This window comes from Eurosta solidaginis, chromosome 3 (assembly GCF_040869045.1).
Source record: "Eurosta solidaginis isolate ZX-2024a chromosome 3, ASM4086904v1, whole genome shotgun sequence".
NCBI classification, from domain to species: Eukaryota; Metazoa; Arthropoda; class Insecta; order Diptera; family Tephritidae; genus Eurosta; species Eurosta solidaginis.
In genome coordinates, this window is record NC_090321.1 from 137045501 (window position 1) to 137063011 (window position 17511).

Consider the following 17511-nt stretch of genomic DNA (forward strand, 5'->3'; position numbering starts at 1 on the left):
ATTTTTGTTGTTGACTTAGAGTGAGTTACTTTCCAGAATCTCGAAATACAGGTAACTATTAGCCTAGCTTTATTCAGCATTTGGTAAACTTTTTCTGCAGGGAGTGTAACTAGTTTTATAAACTAAAACACTCAAACTCCTCAAGTTTTCGATATTTTTTGTGAGTTTTTAATTGTGTTAGTAAAGTACCATGGTAAAATATCTATTAATTATGGTGAGACATATTTGTAATTACTTAATTACTTACTTAATTGGCGCTTAACCGTCTAAACGATTATGGCCGTCCAACAAGGCGCGCCAGTCGCTCCTTCCCTCCGCCAACCGGCGCCAATTGGTCACACCAAGGGAGTTTAAATCGTTTTCCACCTGGTCCTTCCAACGGAGTGGGGGCCGCCCTCTACCTCTGCTTACATAGGCGGGTTCCGATAGAAACACCTTCTTGGCCGGAGCATCATCTTTCATTCGCATAACATGGCCTAGCCAGCGCAGCCACTGCGTTTTAATTCGCTGGACTATGTTGATGCCTGCGTATAGCTCGTACAGCTCATCATTAAATCTTCTTCGGTACTCGCCATCGCCGACGCGTAGAGGTCCATAAATCTTGCGAAGAACTTTTCTCTCGAATACTCCCAAAGCCGCCTCATCTGCTGTTGTCATGGTCCATGCTTCTGCCCCATATAGCAGGACGGGTACGATAAGTGACTTGTAGAGTATGATTTTCGTTCGCCGAGAGAGGACTTTACTTTTCAATTGCCTACCTAGTCCAAAGTAGCATTTATTGGCAAAATTGATTCTTCCTTGGATTTCAGTACTGATGTTGTTGCTAGTGTTGATGCTGGTTCCCAAATAAACGAAGTCTTTTACTATTTCGAAATTATGGCTGCCAACAGTAGCGTGGTTGCCAAGGCGCATATGCGCTGACTCTTTGCTCGATGACAGCAGGTACTTCGTTTTGTCCTCATTCACCATCAAACCCATATTTACCGCTTCTTTTTCCAGTTTGGAGTAAGCAGAGCTAACAGCGCGGGTGTTTAGGCCGATGATATCAATGCCATCAGCATATACCAGTAATTGCACACTTTTGTAGTATATTGTTCCAGTGCGGTTAAGTTCTGCAGCTAGTATAATTTTTTCCAGCATCAAATTAAAGAAATCGCACGATAGGGGGTCACCCTGTCTGAAACCTCGTTTAGTTTCGAACGGCTCGGAGAGGTCCTTGCCAATTCTGACTGAGCTGATGGTGTTGCTCAACGTCATTTTGCACACATTTTCACACATAGCGGCATATAGGCAGCTCCTTTTCGTGCTGTCGAAGGCGGCTTTAAAGTCGACGAAGAGGTGATGTGTGTCGATTATTTTTTCACGGGTTTTTTCCAAGATTTGGCGCATTGTGAAAGTCTCGTCGATGGTAGATTTACCAGGTCTGAAGCCGCACTGATAAGGTCCAATCAGCCGGTTCACGGTGGGTTTCAATCTTTCGCACAATACACTTGAAAGGACCTTATATGCGATATTGAGAAGGCTGATTCCACGATAGTTGGTGCATTTTGCAGTATCCCCCTTCTTGTGGACTGGGAAAAGAACACTTAGATTCCAACCGTCGGGCATGCACTCTTCCGCCCATATTTTGCTAAGAAGCTGCTGCATGCGCCTTACCAACTCCTCGCCGCCGTACTTGAATAGCTCCGCAGGCAATCCAGCAGGGCCCACGGCCTTGTTGTTTTTCAATCTGGTTATTGCTATTCTAACTTCGTCAAAATCGGGCGGGGGACATATATTCCATCATCATCGATTGCGGGATCGGGTTTTTCATCTCTGCGCGCTGAATTGCTGCCTCCATTTAGGAGAACAGAGAAGTGTTCCCTCCATAATCTAAGCACTCTCTGGACATCAGTTACAAGGTCGCCGTTTTCCTTCCTACAGGAGTTTGCCCCGGTCTTAAAACCTTCCGTCTGTCGCCGTATTTTTTGGTAAAATTTTCGGGCGTTATTCCTAGTGGCTAGCAGCTCAAGCTCCTCGCACTTACGCCTTTCTGATTCTGCTTTTTTCTTCCTGAAAAGGCGTCTCGCTTCCTTTTTCAACTCACGATAGCGTTCACACACTCTTCTTTTCGCGCTCGCTTTTAACGTAGCCCTGTAGGCAGCGTCTTTTCTTTCAGTTGCAAGGCGGCATTCTTCATCGTACCAGTTGTTCTTTAGTGGTCGCCGGTAACCAATTTTTTCCTCGGCAGCAGTACGAAGTGCTTTGGAAATATGCCCCCACTGCTCCTGTATTCCTTCAGGATGAGTTGTGCTCTCAGAGAGCAGGTGTGAGAGTCGAGTTGCGAAATCATTGGCAGTCTGTTGTGATTGAAGCTTTTCGACGCCTTTCCTTGTGTTTTTTGTTCCTTGGTTTTAGCCGCGTTGAGGCGGGTGCGTATTTTGGCTGCAACGAGATAATGGTCCGAGTCGATGTTAGGTCCTCGGATCGTGCGCACATCTAAAACACTGGAGGTATGCCGTCCGTCTTTCACAACGTGATCGATCTGATTGCGAGTATTTCGATCAGGAGACAGCCATGTAGCTTGATGTATCTTTTTATACATGAACCTCGTGCTGGATATGACAATGTTTCGAGCACCGGCAAAGTCAATCAGCTTCAGTCCGTTAGGAGAAGTTTCATTGTGTAGGCTGAACTTTCCGACTGTAGGGCCAAAAACACCTTCGTTGCCCACCCTGGCGTTAAAGTCACCAAGCACGACTTTTATATCGTGACGGGGGCAGCGCTAGCATGTGCGTTCTAATTGTTCATAAAAAGTGTCTTTCACCTCATCGTCTTTCTTCTCTGTCGGCGCATGGGCGCAGATGAATGATATGTTAAAAAATGTTGCTTTTATTCGGATAGCGGCGAGACGTTCGTCCACAGGTGTGAACGCCAGAACTTGGCGACAAAGTCTCTCTCCCACCACGAATCCGACGACGAAACTGCGCTTATTCGTTTGGCCACTCCATATATGACACAATTTTTGATCTTCTTTCTTCCTTGCTTCGTCCAACGCATTTCTTGGATGGCGGTGATGTCAGATTTTGCTTTGACGAAGACATCAACCAGCCGGACATCTGCACCAATCCCATTCAGGGAGCGGACGTTCCAGGTGCATGTCCTCAATTCATTGTCCTTCAAACGTTTGCCATGGTCGTCATCAATAGAGAGTGTATTTATTTATATTTATTTACGTGGCGGGTCCCAAGCCCAGCGCACATCCCGCTCAGCGGGGGTGAAATTATTACTTGGCACGTTTATATAGCGAGCCGCTTGCTCCCAGACAGACGCCCGCTTGCAGCTGCACCTAGAGGTGTACAGACGCTGCCGATGAGATCTCCTCCGGCTAGCCCTTAAACCGATTATGTCAGAGTGGCCTAGCCAGGTTGTCGCTTTCTCACATTAGCTCACCGCTAAACGGATGTTTAGCGGCTACCCAGAGGATACTTGGCCGCAAGCGACCGGCAGTAGTGAGCTGCTTGAACCGCATGCAAGAATCGCTCTGGCCATTCCCAGGTGAATGGCGGTCAGAAGCTTTCCCCACTTTCGTGGACTTCTACTCACGGTCCCACCCTCCGTTGTAATTACTTACTTATTTAATTGGCGCTTAACCGTCTAAACGATTATGACCGTCCAACAAGGCCCACCAGTGACTTCTTCGCTGGAAAAACTGGCGCCAATTGTTCCTACCAAGGAAATTTAGATCGTTTTCCACCTGGTCCTTCCAGCGGGGTGGTAGCCGCCCTTTGCAATAGTGGTCTGTTATATTGTGAGACTATAGTTTTTCATTTCATACCTGTAAAGAATTTCAATCTGTAGGTATTTTATACCGATTGACCCAGGTCGATACATGCATTTAACCATATGTCATTAGATATTTCATAGGAAATTTGTCTTAATTATCATATGACTAATAATAAATGGGTTAAATTACTTAAAGCGAACCGGTTCAAAGGTGCCCAGAAACCGCTCGTGAACCGGTTAGAATTTTGTCAAGGTGGTTCGAACCGGTGAACCGAACCACTCCGCTTTGCTTTAACTTTGCCATTTTCAACCGATGATCTGGAATTGGAGTTAATATCACATCAAAACTTGGGCAGATTTTTGCTCTGTTTTGAAGTATTTTGCAACATACCACGATTCAAATCCAATAACGAATAGCTCCTGTGATATTTGTCTGATTGGAAAACATTGTATGCTGACTATTTAGAAATGGGATTTTTTTTTTTTGTTTTTTTAAAAGACGACAACTTCGTGAAGTCTCACACCCTACACATTTTGTTATTTTCATCTTCATAAACTAATTCTATGAGTTTTTTTTCACGAAACAAATGATTGTTGAATTAACAGTTAAGAATTAAGTTATATAATGATAATGAATGCATATGACCTTAAAAAATTTCAAATGCAACGTGGCAGTCCTAAGAATTACCTACATTTATATAATATTATATATAATTCGCATTACTTACACTCCTAATAAAACAAATCTTTAAATTTAAAAAGGAACGTGGGCGTTATCGAGATCCTGTTAGAGAATGCCTGAAAGCTCTGCTGTCTATTGGTTGGCGCATAGAACAGTCCGATATTGATGCTCCACTTAATCATCACGGATCAACCCGACGACAATCCAAACCACAAATCGTATGTATTTTAAATTTCCAATTGTATCTTCTGAAATGGCAAGTATACTGATAAGTTTTTAGCCTTATTTACTAAAACAATTAATTAGCTTGTTCAAATCTCCATCAAAACTTAACCACCTTTGCTATATCTGAATGTTGTAGCGTTTCCTTATTAACAGAATGATTTTCAGAATGAAGGCAGTCCATTCAATTACAATCCACATCCAGTTGACATGACAAATCTAACGCTGAGTAGAGAAATGCAGAATATGGCCGAACGTCTAGCCGAAAATTCTCATGACATATGGGCAAAAAAAAAGAAAGAAGAACTTAATTCTTGTGGTGGAGGTATTCACCCTCAGCTAGTTCCATATGATCTATTGACGGATAAAGAAAAACGTAAAGATCGGGAAAGGTCACAGGAGTTCCTTAAATACATGCAATATCAAGGCTATAAACTACATAAGTAAGTATTTCAATATACGTATGTATGCATCTACCTTAATAGTGGCGTAAAGTAATGATATATAAGGGTGTGTAATGTTGGAGCTGCGATACTAGCATTAAGATGGTAGTTAAAGTGTTTAATTAGGAATAATCGCACCTCACTAGAGCTTCATTTACGATAGTTGTTTTTTTTTTTTGCAAGCGAGCTTGAAAAAAACGCTTCAAATAGCTAAACAGTTTCATTATGGCAAAACCATACAGATGGTTTAAGTTTATCAGCTAATTGTTCCTTTTTTTGCCTGCTATGACATTTTTACTTCTAGCGCAGTATGTTTTTGACACTCAACCAGAGAATTACAAAAACAAAATACATGAAATGCGTGTGACTGTTTGTATGTATGTCACCCTGCCGCCACGCTGTTATTTTGTTTTTTTTTTTTTTTTACTTTATCTGCACATTCGTATGTTCACTTCATTCGCTCGTTCACAATAGTGCGCTATTTTTGAATATGCAACACTATACAACACTAACAATCAGGTCGACAATTACCTAAGCGGTTTTAGTTGAAACCGCTTAGCCAACTCAACTCGATTACTTTTTATTGTTGCTTTCCATGCAATTGGGTAAATTAGATAGTATTTCTCTTCTTCTTTTTAGCCTTGATCTTTTCGCAGAATATTTTTCTCCCTGCTTCCTCATACCTCAACTTCCTAACATGTAAACTATCCCTAACTGGCTCAACTTTCTTCTTTTCCTCTACTTTTTCCTTTACCTCGTTTGCCCTATCTCTTTTTAAAATTTCTATCTGCCTATCTTCTATTAATTCCCCGGGCGATCCTGGTTTAAGGCAGAGCTCCCGGACATCTCTGCCAACGCCCGGTTTCCCGCCTCTGGTTTAAAGACACAAAAGGACGAATCACCTCCACACGCAAAATATTTCATAAAGTGGAAATTCGACTAGCACTTTGTGTCTTTTGCTGCTTCTACCGGGTTCTTCAAATAGAAATCCACCGGCATGCCACAAGCATAACACAACATAAGGTGAAACGGGGGCGGACAAAACAATTGGTTTTGGACAGGACTAACATTTTGACTATGGACATTGGACGACGAACTTGCGACAGGACTAGGAAAATTAGTTGGGATGTTGGATGGTTAGTTTAGGATGGTTTATGTGACAGGGGCACGAGACATATTTTTACTAACTCCTAAATTCCTATTGTCTTTGTTGAACGCCTCTATGCTAAACTCACTCTTCTGACCTTCTGACCAACCCACGTTGTTTGTCCCTAACTCGCTGACTGGCTTCGCCCTAGACCTGTTTCCTTAATTAACTTTTCCGCCCTCTTGCATTCGGTCTTCAACTCCGCCAATGTCTCTGTCTTTGTCGCGAATTTCAGGTTGGCCTGATACGATTTTAGGTTGCCCTTAATAATTTTGACCAGCTCGCTCTCCGGGATTCTTTGCCTCAGTCGGAACGTTAGGTCGTGGACGTCAGCATAGTATTCGTCCAAGCTCTCTAGGGGCAGCTGCTTTCGGTCCATAATCTCGCGTATTACCTCGTAGTCTGACTCTGCCGATTTAAATTGAGATAAAATTTCCCTCTTCAACCCAAAATAGTCAAACGACTAATCATCGGCGTGATCTTCCAGCACCTGCCAATACCACTTGAGAGTGGGCCCTGAAACTAGACAGTGGAAATCGGAAGACAACTGCTGATAGGAGAACTGGTATTGTACGCGCATTCGTTCCAACCTGAAAACAAAACTTTCCACCGGCATCCCCTTTGCTGACCCGTCGAACTTAAGGTGCCATTTGTCTAAATCTACTTTCTTTCGCCCAGAATAGCTGGAGTGGCCGTTGCCTGTATCTGTGTGGTTCGCGGTTCTGTGCTGGTTCGTGGTGGCATCGCTATCTTGTCCTGGCGTGGACGTGTTCGGTGGAGAGCTGATGCAGCAGGAGCGCGCATAGATGTCTCCACATGAGCGACACGGTTGCTAAGAGTGGATATATCCTCCCTTACCATTCGCACTTCGCCCATGTGATGATTCATCTCAGCGTTCTGCTGCATCATCACCTCCATCATCAAAGAACCATCTATGAAAAACTCTACTTTCGCGAAGTGGACTTTAGGTTGAGCCGATTTAACGATTCGAAACTATTTTTAACTCAATTTATTTTTTTATAAAATTCCAAAAATAAAATGGCTTACTAACAACTCTCTGGTTTCACAAAATTTACAAAAAAATGTTTAGTTTCAAACAAAATTATTTAAATCAAGATTCTAAGAAAATGCTCTAATAAGAGAAAAAAAGTTAAAAAAAAAATCAAGGGTAAAAAAAGGTTTTTCAAACAAAAATTTTAAATCTCACACTTTGACTTACCGGTGACTTTGCTGCTTTCTGGAGGGGATTTTTCCACCCCCAGTGGTGGCGGTACTTCTTGCTCTGCGGTGCACCTAGGGAGGATTCCTTAGTATCAAGGTTCACTCTTATTTTATTCTCTCGCGTTTACTTTTAGCGTGAAACCGCACTTTAGAAAAAATACTTTTTCACTCGCGCACCCAACAAAACGCACATTGAATACAAAACTTTTCAATTCACTTTTGGCACTACACTAAAGACCGCGACTTTTCGATTTTGATTGCGGTCGATCAGCGGAATCCCTTTTTATACCCCATTTAGCCTTGCGGCATTTATGTCCCCGTAAGGCACGAATAGCCCGATTGCCTTGGTCAAACCAATCCGCGATCGACCCATTCGCGGCGCGTATACACATATGTGCAAGCAACAGTTCAACCCACTCACACAATCAAACATCCGCTTTGTTAATATCGTAAAGCGGAGAAGGAGATTTGGTTAGCGGTTGCTTACACATCTGTTTCATATACCTGCTTGCGGGTCGTCAGAGAAATCCTCAAAGGATGTCGTTACAAAAACCTTTTTGGCGGCCTGCTGTTTCGCGTCCCAAGGACGTCCCGCAGTTCACTCTCAAGCTTTCCTCCGCTACCTTCTAGCAGCAAATGCTGCCAAGTGGGCCACATCATCACAGGGTCCAATGCAGTTCATGTCTTGGCCGATGCCATCTTCACAGATGCCTCCGGGCTTAGAAATGGCAAACCGTCCCAACTGGCGCATTCGTTGCAGCGTGCTGCCAAAAACACAAGTACCAACCCATCGATACCAGATACTCCAGCAGCAATCGGGACAGCACAAAGTGTATATCCTTCATCTCTTACTCCCAGAGTGAGGACTACCCTCCCCCCCCCCCCCCCCCCCCCCCTGCCCTATCCATCGTCAGCGCAGGGCTCATAAAACTGCGTTGACTGGCAGCCGAGGCATCTAACCGCCTGCCCATACTCCTTTCAATACAGCCACCTGCTAAGTTTATCACCTCTAAAAAGCGGACTTTTTTTAATTTCAAAAAAAGCTAAACTGGGAAAGCTACACAACCTTCACATATCAATCTTTTCCTGCTCTCCCCATTCCGACTGATGTCCGGCAAAAGCGAGCGTGTTTTCCGCAGGTTCATCGCTTCAGCTTCTGCACGCTTTATTCCGGCACGTGGAATACCTGAAATGATACCGCAAATCCTGGCAGAAGCTGCAATTATGCAAGAAAAACGTGACCTGTCGAGACAACTCGGCCCTAGAAACCCCTTATTAGGAGTCCTCAGCTTGGATATCATGCGGCTGGTAAATGAACACACACGCAAACCGATCTGCAAACATCTCTGCGGATGTTTGTAAAACTGTGGTCAACCGTCAAATCCTTGTCCAATCCAACCAAAACACAATGATAAAGTATCCCATTACTTTCGGCGATAAAAATTTTATCGGATTCTAAGAAATCATGGCTTCCTCAAAATGCATTGCACTACCACCGCGCTAAATGCCATCAACACTCAGATAAATTATGGGACTAAATCAGGAAAAAACCCCCATCACAAGACGATGCTCGTGGCACTCGAAATTTCAAAGATTAGGAAAATTAAACAGGGGGTACAACAGAGTGGTGTCCTATCCCTGCGCTTACGTTTTGTCAATTCTTTTTAATTTTATTCATATCAAAGCTCCCTTTCTCACCAGAAGGAGTTTACAGTTATTTCCTATGCCGACGACTGCACGATTATGGGCAACGGGGACCCGTCACTTCAATAGATGAATTAGTTTTTAAAAATAAACAGCTATCTCCCCTGTCCACAAACCAGGGACACCCTAGTAAAACAAACTGCTTGATTAAGACCCGCCTTAACGGCCACTCCATAAGCACTATGATGAGATCCAACTTCCCAAGTCGTTTTGATCCAGACAAGCATATGGAGGCCCTAAGCAAATTCCACACAGAATCAGCAAAACGCCTTTTGGCAGGACGCGCCCGGTGAAGCGAGTTATCAAAAATACCATATCCTACTCTTGCAGAAGAAGAAAGCACACTACCAAGGGAAATACGAGTCAAACTGGCCCAACTTCCTTATGGATACTGCAACAGATTTTAACTTTTAACTTGTCCAGAATGAAACCCCGCCATACGTAATGTATGTCCTGCTAGCGATTTCTCCACATAAGACCAACCATATTTTTCAATTGTAATGTGGAAACCTACCACCAAAAACCAATCTCCCTATGGTTTCTGAGGAAACTAACAGCTGACAGTTTTCCTTAGATTCCAGTGGGGCGAAAGCACTGTTAACACAACAACAATATAATAATTAAAAACAGCGAGTCAAGCAGGGGTGTCCCATTTCGTTCACCACAATCGCTTTCTACATACATAATATCGTTTGCTCCAACATGAAACACTTTTACTGAAATTGAGATATTGAACGAAACATGTTTTGTTCTGTACTTTGATTCCTTATACGCAAAAACTGTGGATACTGCCTCTCTCTTAACGCAATATTTTGTTACAAAAACCTATTCAGGAGCCAGTAATCTACGGTTTTTTTATGTAGATTTTTTGTAGATATGTCCATTTCTGTAATAGGAAAAAAAGTCGAAAAAAAGCTGAGAATACTTTTGAAAAAAGCCATATCTGCGTAGATACAGTGTTTTTTAATTAGGAAAACACATTGCAAATTTCACTTGATTTGCATTAAAAAGTGTAGATACTGCTGTTATTTTGTAGATACCCCACATGTTTTCATTGGGATTGACTGCAAAAATGTACATAAGTTTAAAAACCACTTATACCTACTGCGGTCCTTAAAAAAAAATGTGGGTACCTGCATTTTTTTTTTTCCGAAGATTCAAATTCAAAATTTATTTAAACGTTTTTAAGTACACAGTTTTTAGATGATTATGGTTTTCTTAAATAAAACCTTACAACTATAGTATTATAAGTGAGTTTGAAATATATGGATTACTAAAAATTAAAGTTGATAAAAGGAAAAAAAATGCTGCTTAGGAGGCTTAGGATTTAGCTTAGAAAAAAAAACCTTGGTAAGTATCTTTTGCCTTGAAGTTAATAGCTATAAATATAATATGCATATAAACACTAGCTATAAAATACTATTCATAGATATAGTACGCAGTTAAACTATATGATAAACTGGGAGTTTTTTTAGATTGGAAATTAGTGGATTTTTAAATATATCCACAACGACGTTTCAAATTTGTCAATTATTTTTTTCAATACGGTCCGAAAACGAGTTTTGATTTTTGTCTATATTTGTTGGGCCCAATTATTATTCACTTTTTTCTGGGAATCTTTTTGGCGCTTTTTCGGCCGAAGGTTTTAAGCAAAAAAAAACAAGGTTTTTTTTTCTTTTTTGATTGACTGATTTTTGTTTTTGTGTGTGCAACTTTGTAGTTGAAAAAATGTCACGGCAAATCAAACATCATTTTCAACAACTTATTTTTGTATGACTTGTATTTTTTCCATTGTAATGTATATTAATTATTGACTGAAAAAATAACTTTAGCAATTGTGGCCTTATTTTCATTACTGACCTTAGATTTTTCGGTTTATTAACGGATACAGAAGTTTTTTGAATATATTGGGGTGTGATCTCTAAAAAGTAATTTTTGGGTCAAGTACAATTTCCAAGTTATTTAAAATATTAAATAATAAAAAGATTCGCATATGTAGTTTTAAAATTATCTTTATAAGAGCTATTATTAAAGGAATTTCTGTTTTTTATAATCAATTTTTATTGTAGCTGATAAGAGGGCATTTTCCATAATTTCCACGATAAGGTTTCTTGCGCCAAGATGGGACAAAATTGTACCGGAATTTTTCTAAATATTTTTTTGTAGAACTTAAAGCTTGCTTTGATTTATTTCTATTTTTTGTATATATTATAGGGCAATAACATACACATTTAAATGCGAATAATTATTAAGATTACGCAGTTTTCAGCATAAATTTCAAATCATTTTATCGGTTTAAGCACTTTTTAAAACTTTTTTTGAAACTTCTCAATTTACAAGTGTGTTTTTTATTTTTTATTCGGTTTTAATTTCAAATATATTCCGATAGTAAGTGTAAAAATCTCAAAATTGATTTAAAACAAAAACCAAAAAAATATTCAAAAATATAAAATTTATAGACTCTTCTAGACTTAAAACAAAAACCATAAAGTTTAAAAAACTCTATGAATAGAAATTTGAATACAATTATAGGCTTAAAAACAAAAACCCATAACTTTAAATTTTTTGGCTGAGATTTTTAAATTAAAGCACACTACTGTTGTTCGGAGTTACGTCCGGTTCGAAAACCTTGCCACTATCCATGTTTTTTTTTAAATGCTAGTGTTAACTTCCCCCGCAGCTCTGCGTACCCATTTTTCAAGGAGACTGGTCATATGCATATGTAGAAACAAAAAAGTTTTCAGATTTAGGCTTCAAACATTTAACAGTGTATGCACGGTTCCCACACCATTCTTTCATTTGTGGACAAAATTTCAAAGAAAAAAAAGGACCAACTCTCAAAAAAAAAGTACCAAATGCTTGTGGCATTTTACTAGAATACAAACAGTTAGGCAATTCACCAGAGTGTCGAATTGGGTGTTGCCATTTTTAGCTTTTTTCAAGCTAAACATGTTTTAAGCTGGCTTGAGGTCCCGTGGATCATAAAATTAAAAACGCAAGTTTTATTTGTTTTATTCCCAATATATTTCGATCACACACGGTAAAATTTTTGAAGCTAGATTTAGCTTTTTTTCTCCATTTAGCTTGAGAAATTCCGATTTAGCTTTAAGTTTTTTTCAGTTTTTTTTTCAAAAAATTGTTTTAGCCCCTTTTAGCTTCTTTTTAAAAATATAAAAAAGTCTAGATTCAATTTTAAGAACATTGAAATTATAACTTTGTCGCCAAGTATTGGCGTTCACGCCTGTGGACGAACGTCTCGCCGCTATCCGAACAAAAGAAAATTTTTTTTATATATCATTCATCTGAGCCCATGCGCCGACAGAGGAGAAAGACAACGCACAATTAGAAACGCACATACGAGCGCTGCCCCCGTCATCATATACAAGCCGTGCTTGGCGACTTTAACGCCAGGGGTGGGCAAAAGAAGGTGTTTTTTGGCCCTACAGTCGGAAAGTTTCAGCCTACACAATGAAAACTTCTCCTAACGGACTGAGGCTGATTGACTTTGCCGGTGCTCGAAACATGGTCATATCCAGCACGAGGTTCATGCATAAAAAGATACATCAAGCTACATGGCTGTCTCCTGATCGAAGTACTCTCAATCAGATCGATCACGTTTGTGATATACGGACGGCATGCCTCCAGTGTTTTAGATGTTCGCACGATCCATGGACCTAACATCGACTCGGACCATTATCTCGTTGCAGCCAAAATACGCACCCCGCCTCAACGCGGCTAAAAACCAAGGAACAAAAAACACAAGGAAAGCTGGACGTCGAAAAGCTGCAATCGCAACAGACTGCCAATGATTTTCGCAACTCGACTCTCACACATGCTCTCTGAGAGCACAACTCAGCCTGATGGAATACAAGAGCAGTGGGAGCATATCTCCAAAGCACTTCGTACTGCCGCCGAGGAAAAAATTGGTTATCGGCGGCCACGGGAAAAAACAACTCGTGCGATGAAGAATGCCGCCTTGCAACCGAAAGAAAAATATGCTGCCTACAGGGCTACGCTAAAAGCGAGCGCAACAAGAGGAACGTGTGAACCGCTACCGCGAGTTAAAAAAGGGAAGCCGGACCCCTTTTTCAGGAAGCAAAAAAACCAGAGGCAGAAAGACGTGAGTGCGAGGTGCTTGAGCTGCTAGCCACCAGGAATAACGGCCGAAAATTTTACCAAAAAATTCGGCGGACAGACGGAAGTTTTTTAAGACCAGGGAAAACTCCTGTAATACGGCGGGCGAGGAGTTGGTAAGGCGCCTGCATCAGCTTCTTCGCAAAATATGGGCGGACGAGTGCACGCCCGACGATTGGAATCTAAGTATTGTTTGCCCAGTCCACAAGAAGGGGGGATACTGCAAACTGCACCAACTATCGCGGAATTAGCCTTCTAAATATCGCATATAAGGTCCTGTCAAGTGTATTGTGCGAAAAGAGTGAAGCCCACCGTGATTCAATTGATTGGACCTTATCAGTGCGGCTTGAGAAACTGGTAAATCTACCATCGGCCAGATTTTTCACAACGCGCCAAATCCTGGAAAAAAAACTCGCGAAAAAAAGAATCGGACACGCATCACCTCTTCGTCGATTTTAAAGCCGCCTTCAACAACACGAAAAAGGAGCTACCTATATGCCGCTATGTCTGAATTTGGTTTACCCGCAAAAACTTATACGGCTGTGCAAAATGGACGTTAAGTAAACACCATCAGCTCAGTCAGAATTGGGAAGGACCTATCCGAGCCGTTCGAAAACTAAACGAGGTTTTCAGACAGGGTGACCCCCCTATCGTGCGATTTTCTTTAATTTGATGCTTGAGGAAAATTATACTAGCTGCAGAAACTTAACCACTCTGGAATAATATTCTATAAAAGCGTGAAATTACTGGCGTATGCTGATGGACATTGATATCATCGGCCTAAACACCCCGCGTCGTTAGTTCTGCTTACTCCAAACTGGAAAAAAGAAGCGGCAAAGATGGGCTTGATGGTGAATGAGGGACAAAAACGAAGTACCTGCTGACATCGAGCAAAAAAGTCAGCGCATATGCGCCTTGGCATCCACGCTACTGGTGGCAGCCATAATTTCGAAATAGTAAAAATACTTCGTTTATTTGGGAACTAGCATCAACCACTAACAACAACATCAGCTCTGAAATCCAGCGAAGAATCACTCTTGCCAATAAAATGCTACTTTGGACTAGGTAGGCAATTGAAAAAGTAAAGTCCCTCTCTCGGCAAAACGAAAAATCATACTCTACAAGGTCACTTCTCGTACCCGTCCTGCTATATGGTGCAGAAGGATGGACCATGACAACAGCAGATGAAGCGGCTCTGGGAGTGTTTCGAGAGAAAAGTTCTTCGAAAAGATTTATGGACTTATACGCGTTGGCGATGGCCAGTACCGAAGAAGATTTTAATGATGTGCATGAACCATACGAGCTATACGCAGACATCAAACATTAAAATAAAAAATAAATAAATGTAAGGCGCGATAACCTCCGAAGAGATTTTTGGGCCGAGCTCCTTTTTAATTTTTTCCTACAAATTGGCGGTACGGGACCTACTTGTTTTTATGCCGACTCCGAAACGGGCAATCTGCGAGGCAGACGAGTTTTCACTGAGAGCTTTTTCACGGCAGAAATACACTCGGAGTGCTTGCCAAAACACTGCCGAGGGGCGACCCCCGCTTAGAAAAAATTTTTCTTCTAATTGAAAAAACCTTATTTCTAAAATTTTTGATGTTGCTTTGCCCGGGTGTGAAACTCGAATTAAAAACGCAGCGGCTGCGCTGGCTAGGCCATGTTATGCGAATGAAAGATGACGATCCGGCCAAGAAAGTGTTTTCTATCGGAACCCGCCTATGGAAGCAGAGGTAGAGGGCGGCCCCCAGTCCGTTGGAAGGACCAGGTGAAAAAAACAATTTAAAACTCCCTTGGTGTGACCAATTTTGCCGCCGGTTGGCAGAGAGAAGGAGCGACTAGCGCTCCTTGTTGGACGGCCCATAACCGTTTTAAGCGGTTAAGCGCCAATTAAGTAAGTAAAGTAAGAATGATCTTGGACTAGGACGTAGAAAAATTTGAGGGGGCTAAAGGAACAGATAATGAATGCTATCATTATGGTAGGGCAGAAAATCAAGGCTTAGTAAACTTTATTAATGTAAACATCAACCTAATGTCGTTTTTCGTTCCGTGTGTTTTGCCACTCGATTCGATTGGCCTGTTTTCATCTGCTTCGAAATTACTTTTCGAACGAAAATTTAATGTTTGATTTCAGAAACATTCAACAGATTTTTCTAAGGTCCCGCATGTAAACAGAAGAACTATGCAATGATATGTAAGGCATAAGATCAATACGAAATAAGCCTTAAGTAAGGGAATTAATTATAAGCCATAAGGTAGAATATAACAAATCTATATATGTGACCCGGTCTATGAAAAAGGTGGCTTATGACTCAAAAATAGAAATTGCGAGAAACAGCTGTTAAATATAAACAATGCATTTCTTCAGGACGTTTGAGCTCTTCTTTTTTTTTGAGTCATAAGCAACGTTTTTCATAGACCGGGTCACATATATAAAAAATCAAAATCCTGTGCGTATGTGTGTTAGCTGTGGAAAACGTATTTCCCACACTTCAATCATCACCAAATTTTGGGCTATAGGTTCCTTCTATTAACAAGAAGGTTTTAGGCTAAAAATAATTTCGATATATAAAAGGGCCGTGCCACCCTCCCATACCAAATGGAATTTTTTGGTACTGCATAACTCTGAAGGTATACATGCCAGAACATTGAAATTCCAGTGAGGAGTTACATGAGGTCAATCCCTAACACCTCCAAGAAAAATGTGGAATTAGGAAAAAAGGGGGCGTGGCACCTCCAATACAAATGGAATATATCACACTGCATGTCTCTGGATGTAGTAATGGTAGGATAATGAAAATTGGTAAGGAGCTATATGACGTTATGTCCCCACCGTTTAAGTAAACACCTCAAGTAAAATGTGGAATTTGAAAAAAATGGGCGTGGCTTGGGTTTATTTTAACACCTAAAGTTTGACTGCATTGTTGAGTTTGGCTTGTTATTCCTGTTGGGACGTTGAATAAATATGCCGCCGTTAAAAAAAAATTGCTAGCTTCAGTCTATCTACATCTCTATATATAAACAAGTAAGGAAGGCTAAGTTCGGGTGTAACCGAACATTACATACTCAGTTGAGAGCTATGGAGACAAAAAAAAGGAAAATCACCATGTAGGAAAAATGAACCTAGGGTAACCCTGGAATGTGGTTGTATGACATGTGTAATCAAATGGAAGGTATTAAAGAGTATTTTAAGAGAGAGTAGGCCATAGTTTCTATGGATGGATGCCATTTAGGGATATCACCATAAAGGTGGACCAGGGGTGTCTCTAGAATGTGTTTTGTACGATATGGGAATCAAATAAAAGGTGTTTACTGAGCATTTTAAGAGGGAGTGGGGCATTAGGTCTATAGAGGGGACGCCTTTTCGAGATATCGCCCATTAGGGGTGGGCCAGGGGTGACTCTAGAATGTTTGTACGATATGGGTATCAAACGAAAAAGTGTTTACTGAGCATTTTAAGAGGGAGTGGGCATTAGGTCTATAGGTGGACGCCTTTTCGAAATGTCGCCATTAGGGTGGGCCAGGGGTGGACTCTAGAATGTGTTTTGTATGATATGGGTATCAAATGAAAAGATGGTAATGAGTATTTTAAAAGGGGAGTAATCCTTAGTTTCTATAGGTGGACGCCTTTTTCGAGATATCGCCATAAAGGTGGACCAAGGGTGACTCTAGAAATGTTTTGTACGATATGGGTTATCAAACGAAAGGTGTTACTGAGCATTTTTAAGACGGAGTGGGCATGAGGGTCTATAGGTGGACGCCCCTTTCGAGATATCGTCCATTAGGGTGGGGCCAGGGGTGACTCTAGAATGTGTTTTTGTACGATATGGGTATCAAACGAAAAGTGTTACTGAGCATTTTAAGAGGGAGTGGGCATTAGGTTCTATAGGTGGACGCCTTTTCGAGATATCGCCATTAGGGTGGGCCAGGGGTGACTCTAGAATGTGTTTTGTACGATATGGGTATCAAATGAAAGGTGGTAATGAGTATTTTAATAGGGAGTAATCCTTAGTTCTATAGGTGGACGCCTTTTCGAGATATCGCCATATAGGTGGGACCAAGGGTGACTCTAGAATGTTTTGTACGATATGGGTAATCAAACGAAAGGTGTTACTGAGCATTCTAAGAGGGAGTGGGGCATTAGGTCTATAGGTGGACGCCTTTTTCGAGATATCGCCATTAGGGTGGGC

General features: G+C 41.2%; 1 protein-coding gene across 23 annotated transcripts in view; it reads left to right on the plus strand.

The window, feature by feature from the left end:
• Positions 1-17511, plus strand: part of RyR (Ryanodine receptor) — a 1962175-nt gene that overhangs the window by 1664905 nt on the left and 279759 nt on the right. For 16 of the 23 annotated variants that reach the window (XM_067773071.1, XM_067773075.1, XM_067773079.1 and 13 more), the window contains 2 exons: positions 4528-4665; positions 4826-5112. In XM_067773071.1, the coding sequence (XP_067629172.1) occupies positions 4528-4665; positions 4826-5112 (425 nt within the window). The remainder of the gene's footprint in view (positions 1-4527; positions 4666-4825; positions 5113-17511) is intronic. The other 7 variants (XM_067773082.1, XM_067773092.1, XM_067773085.1 and 4 more) reach the window with 1 other exon arrangement.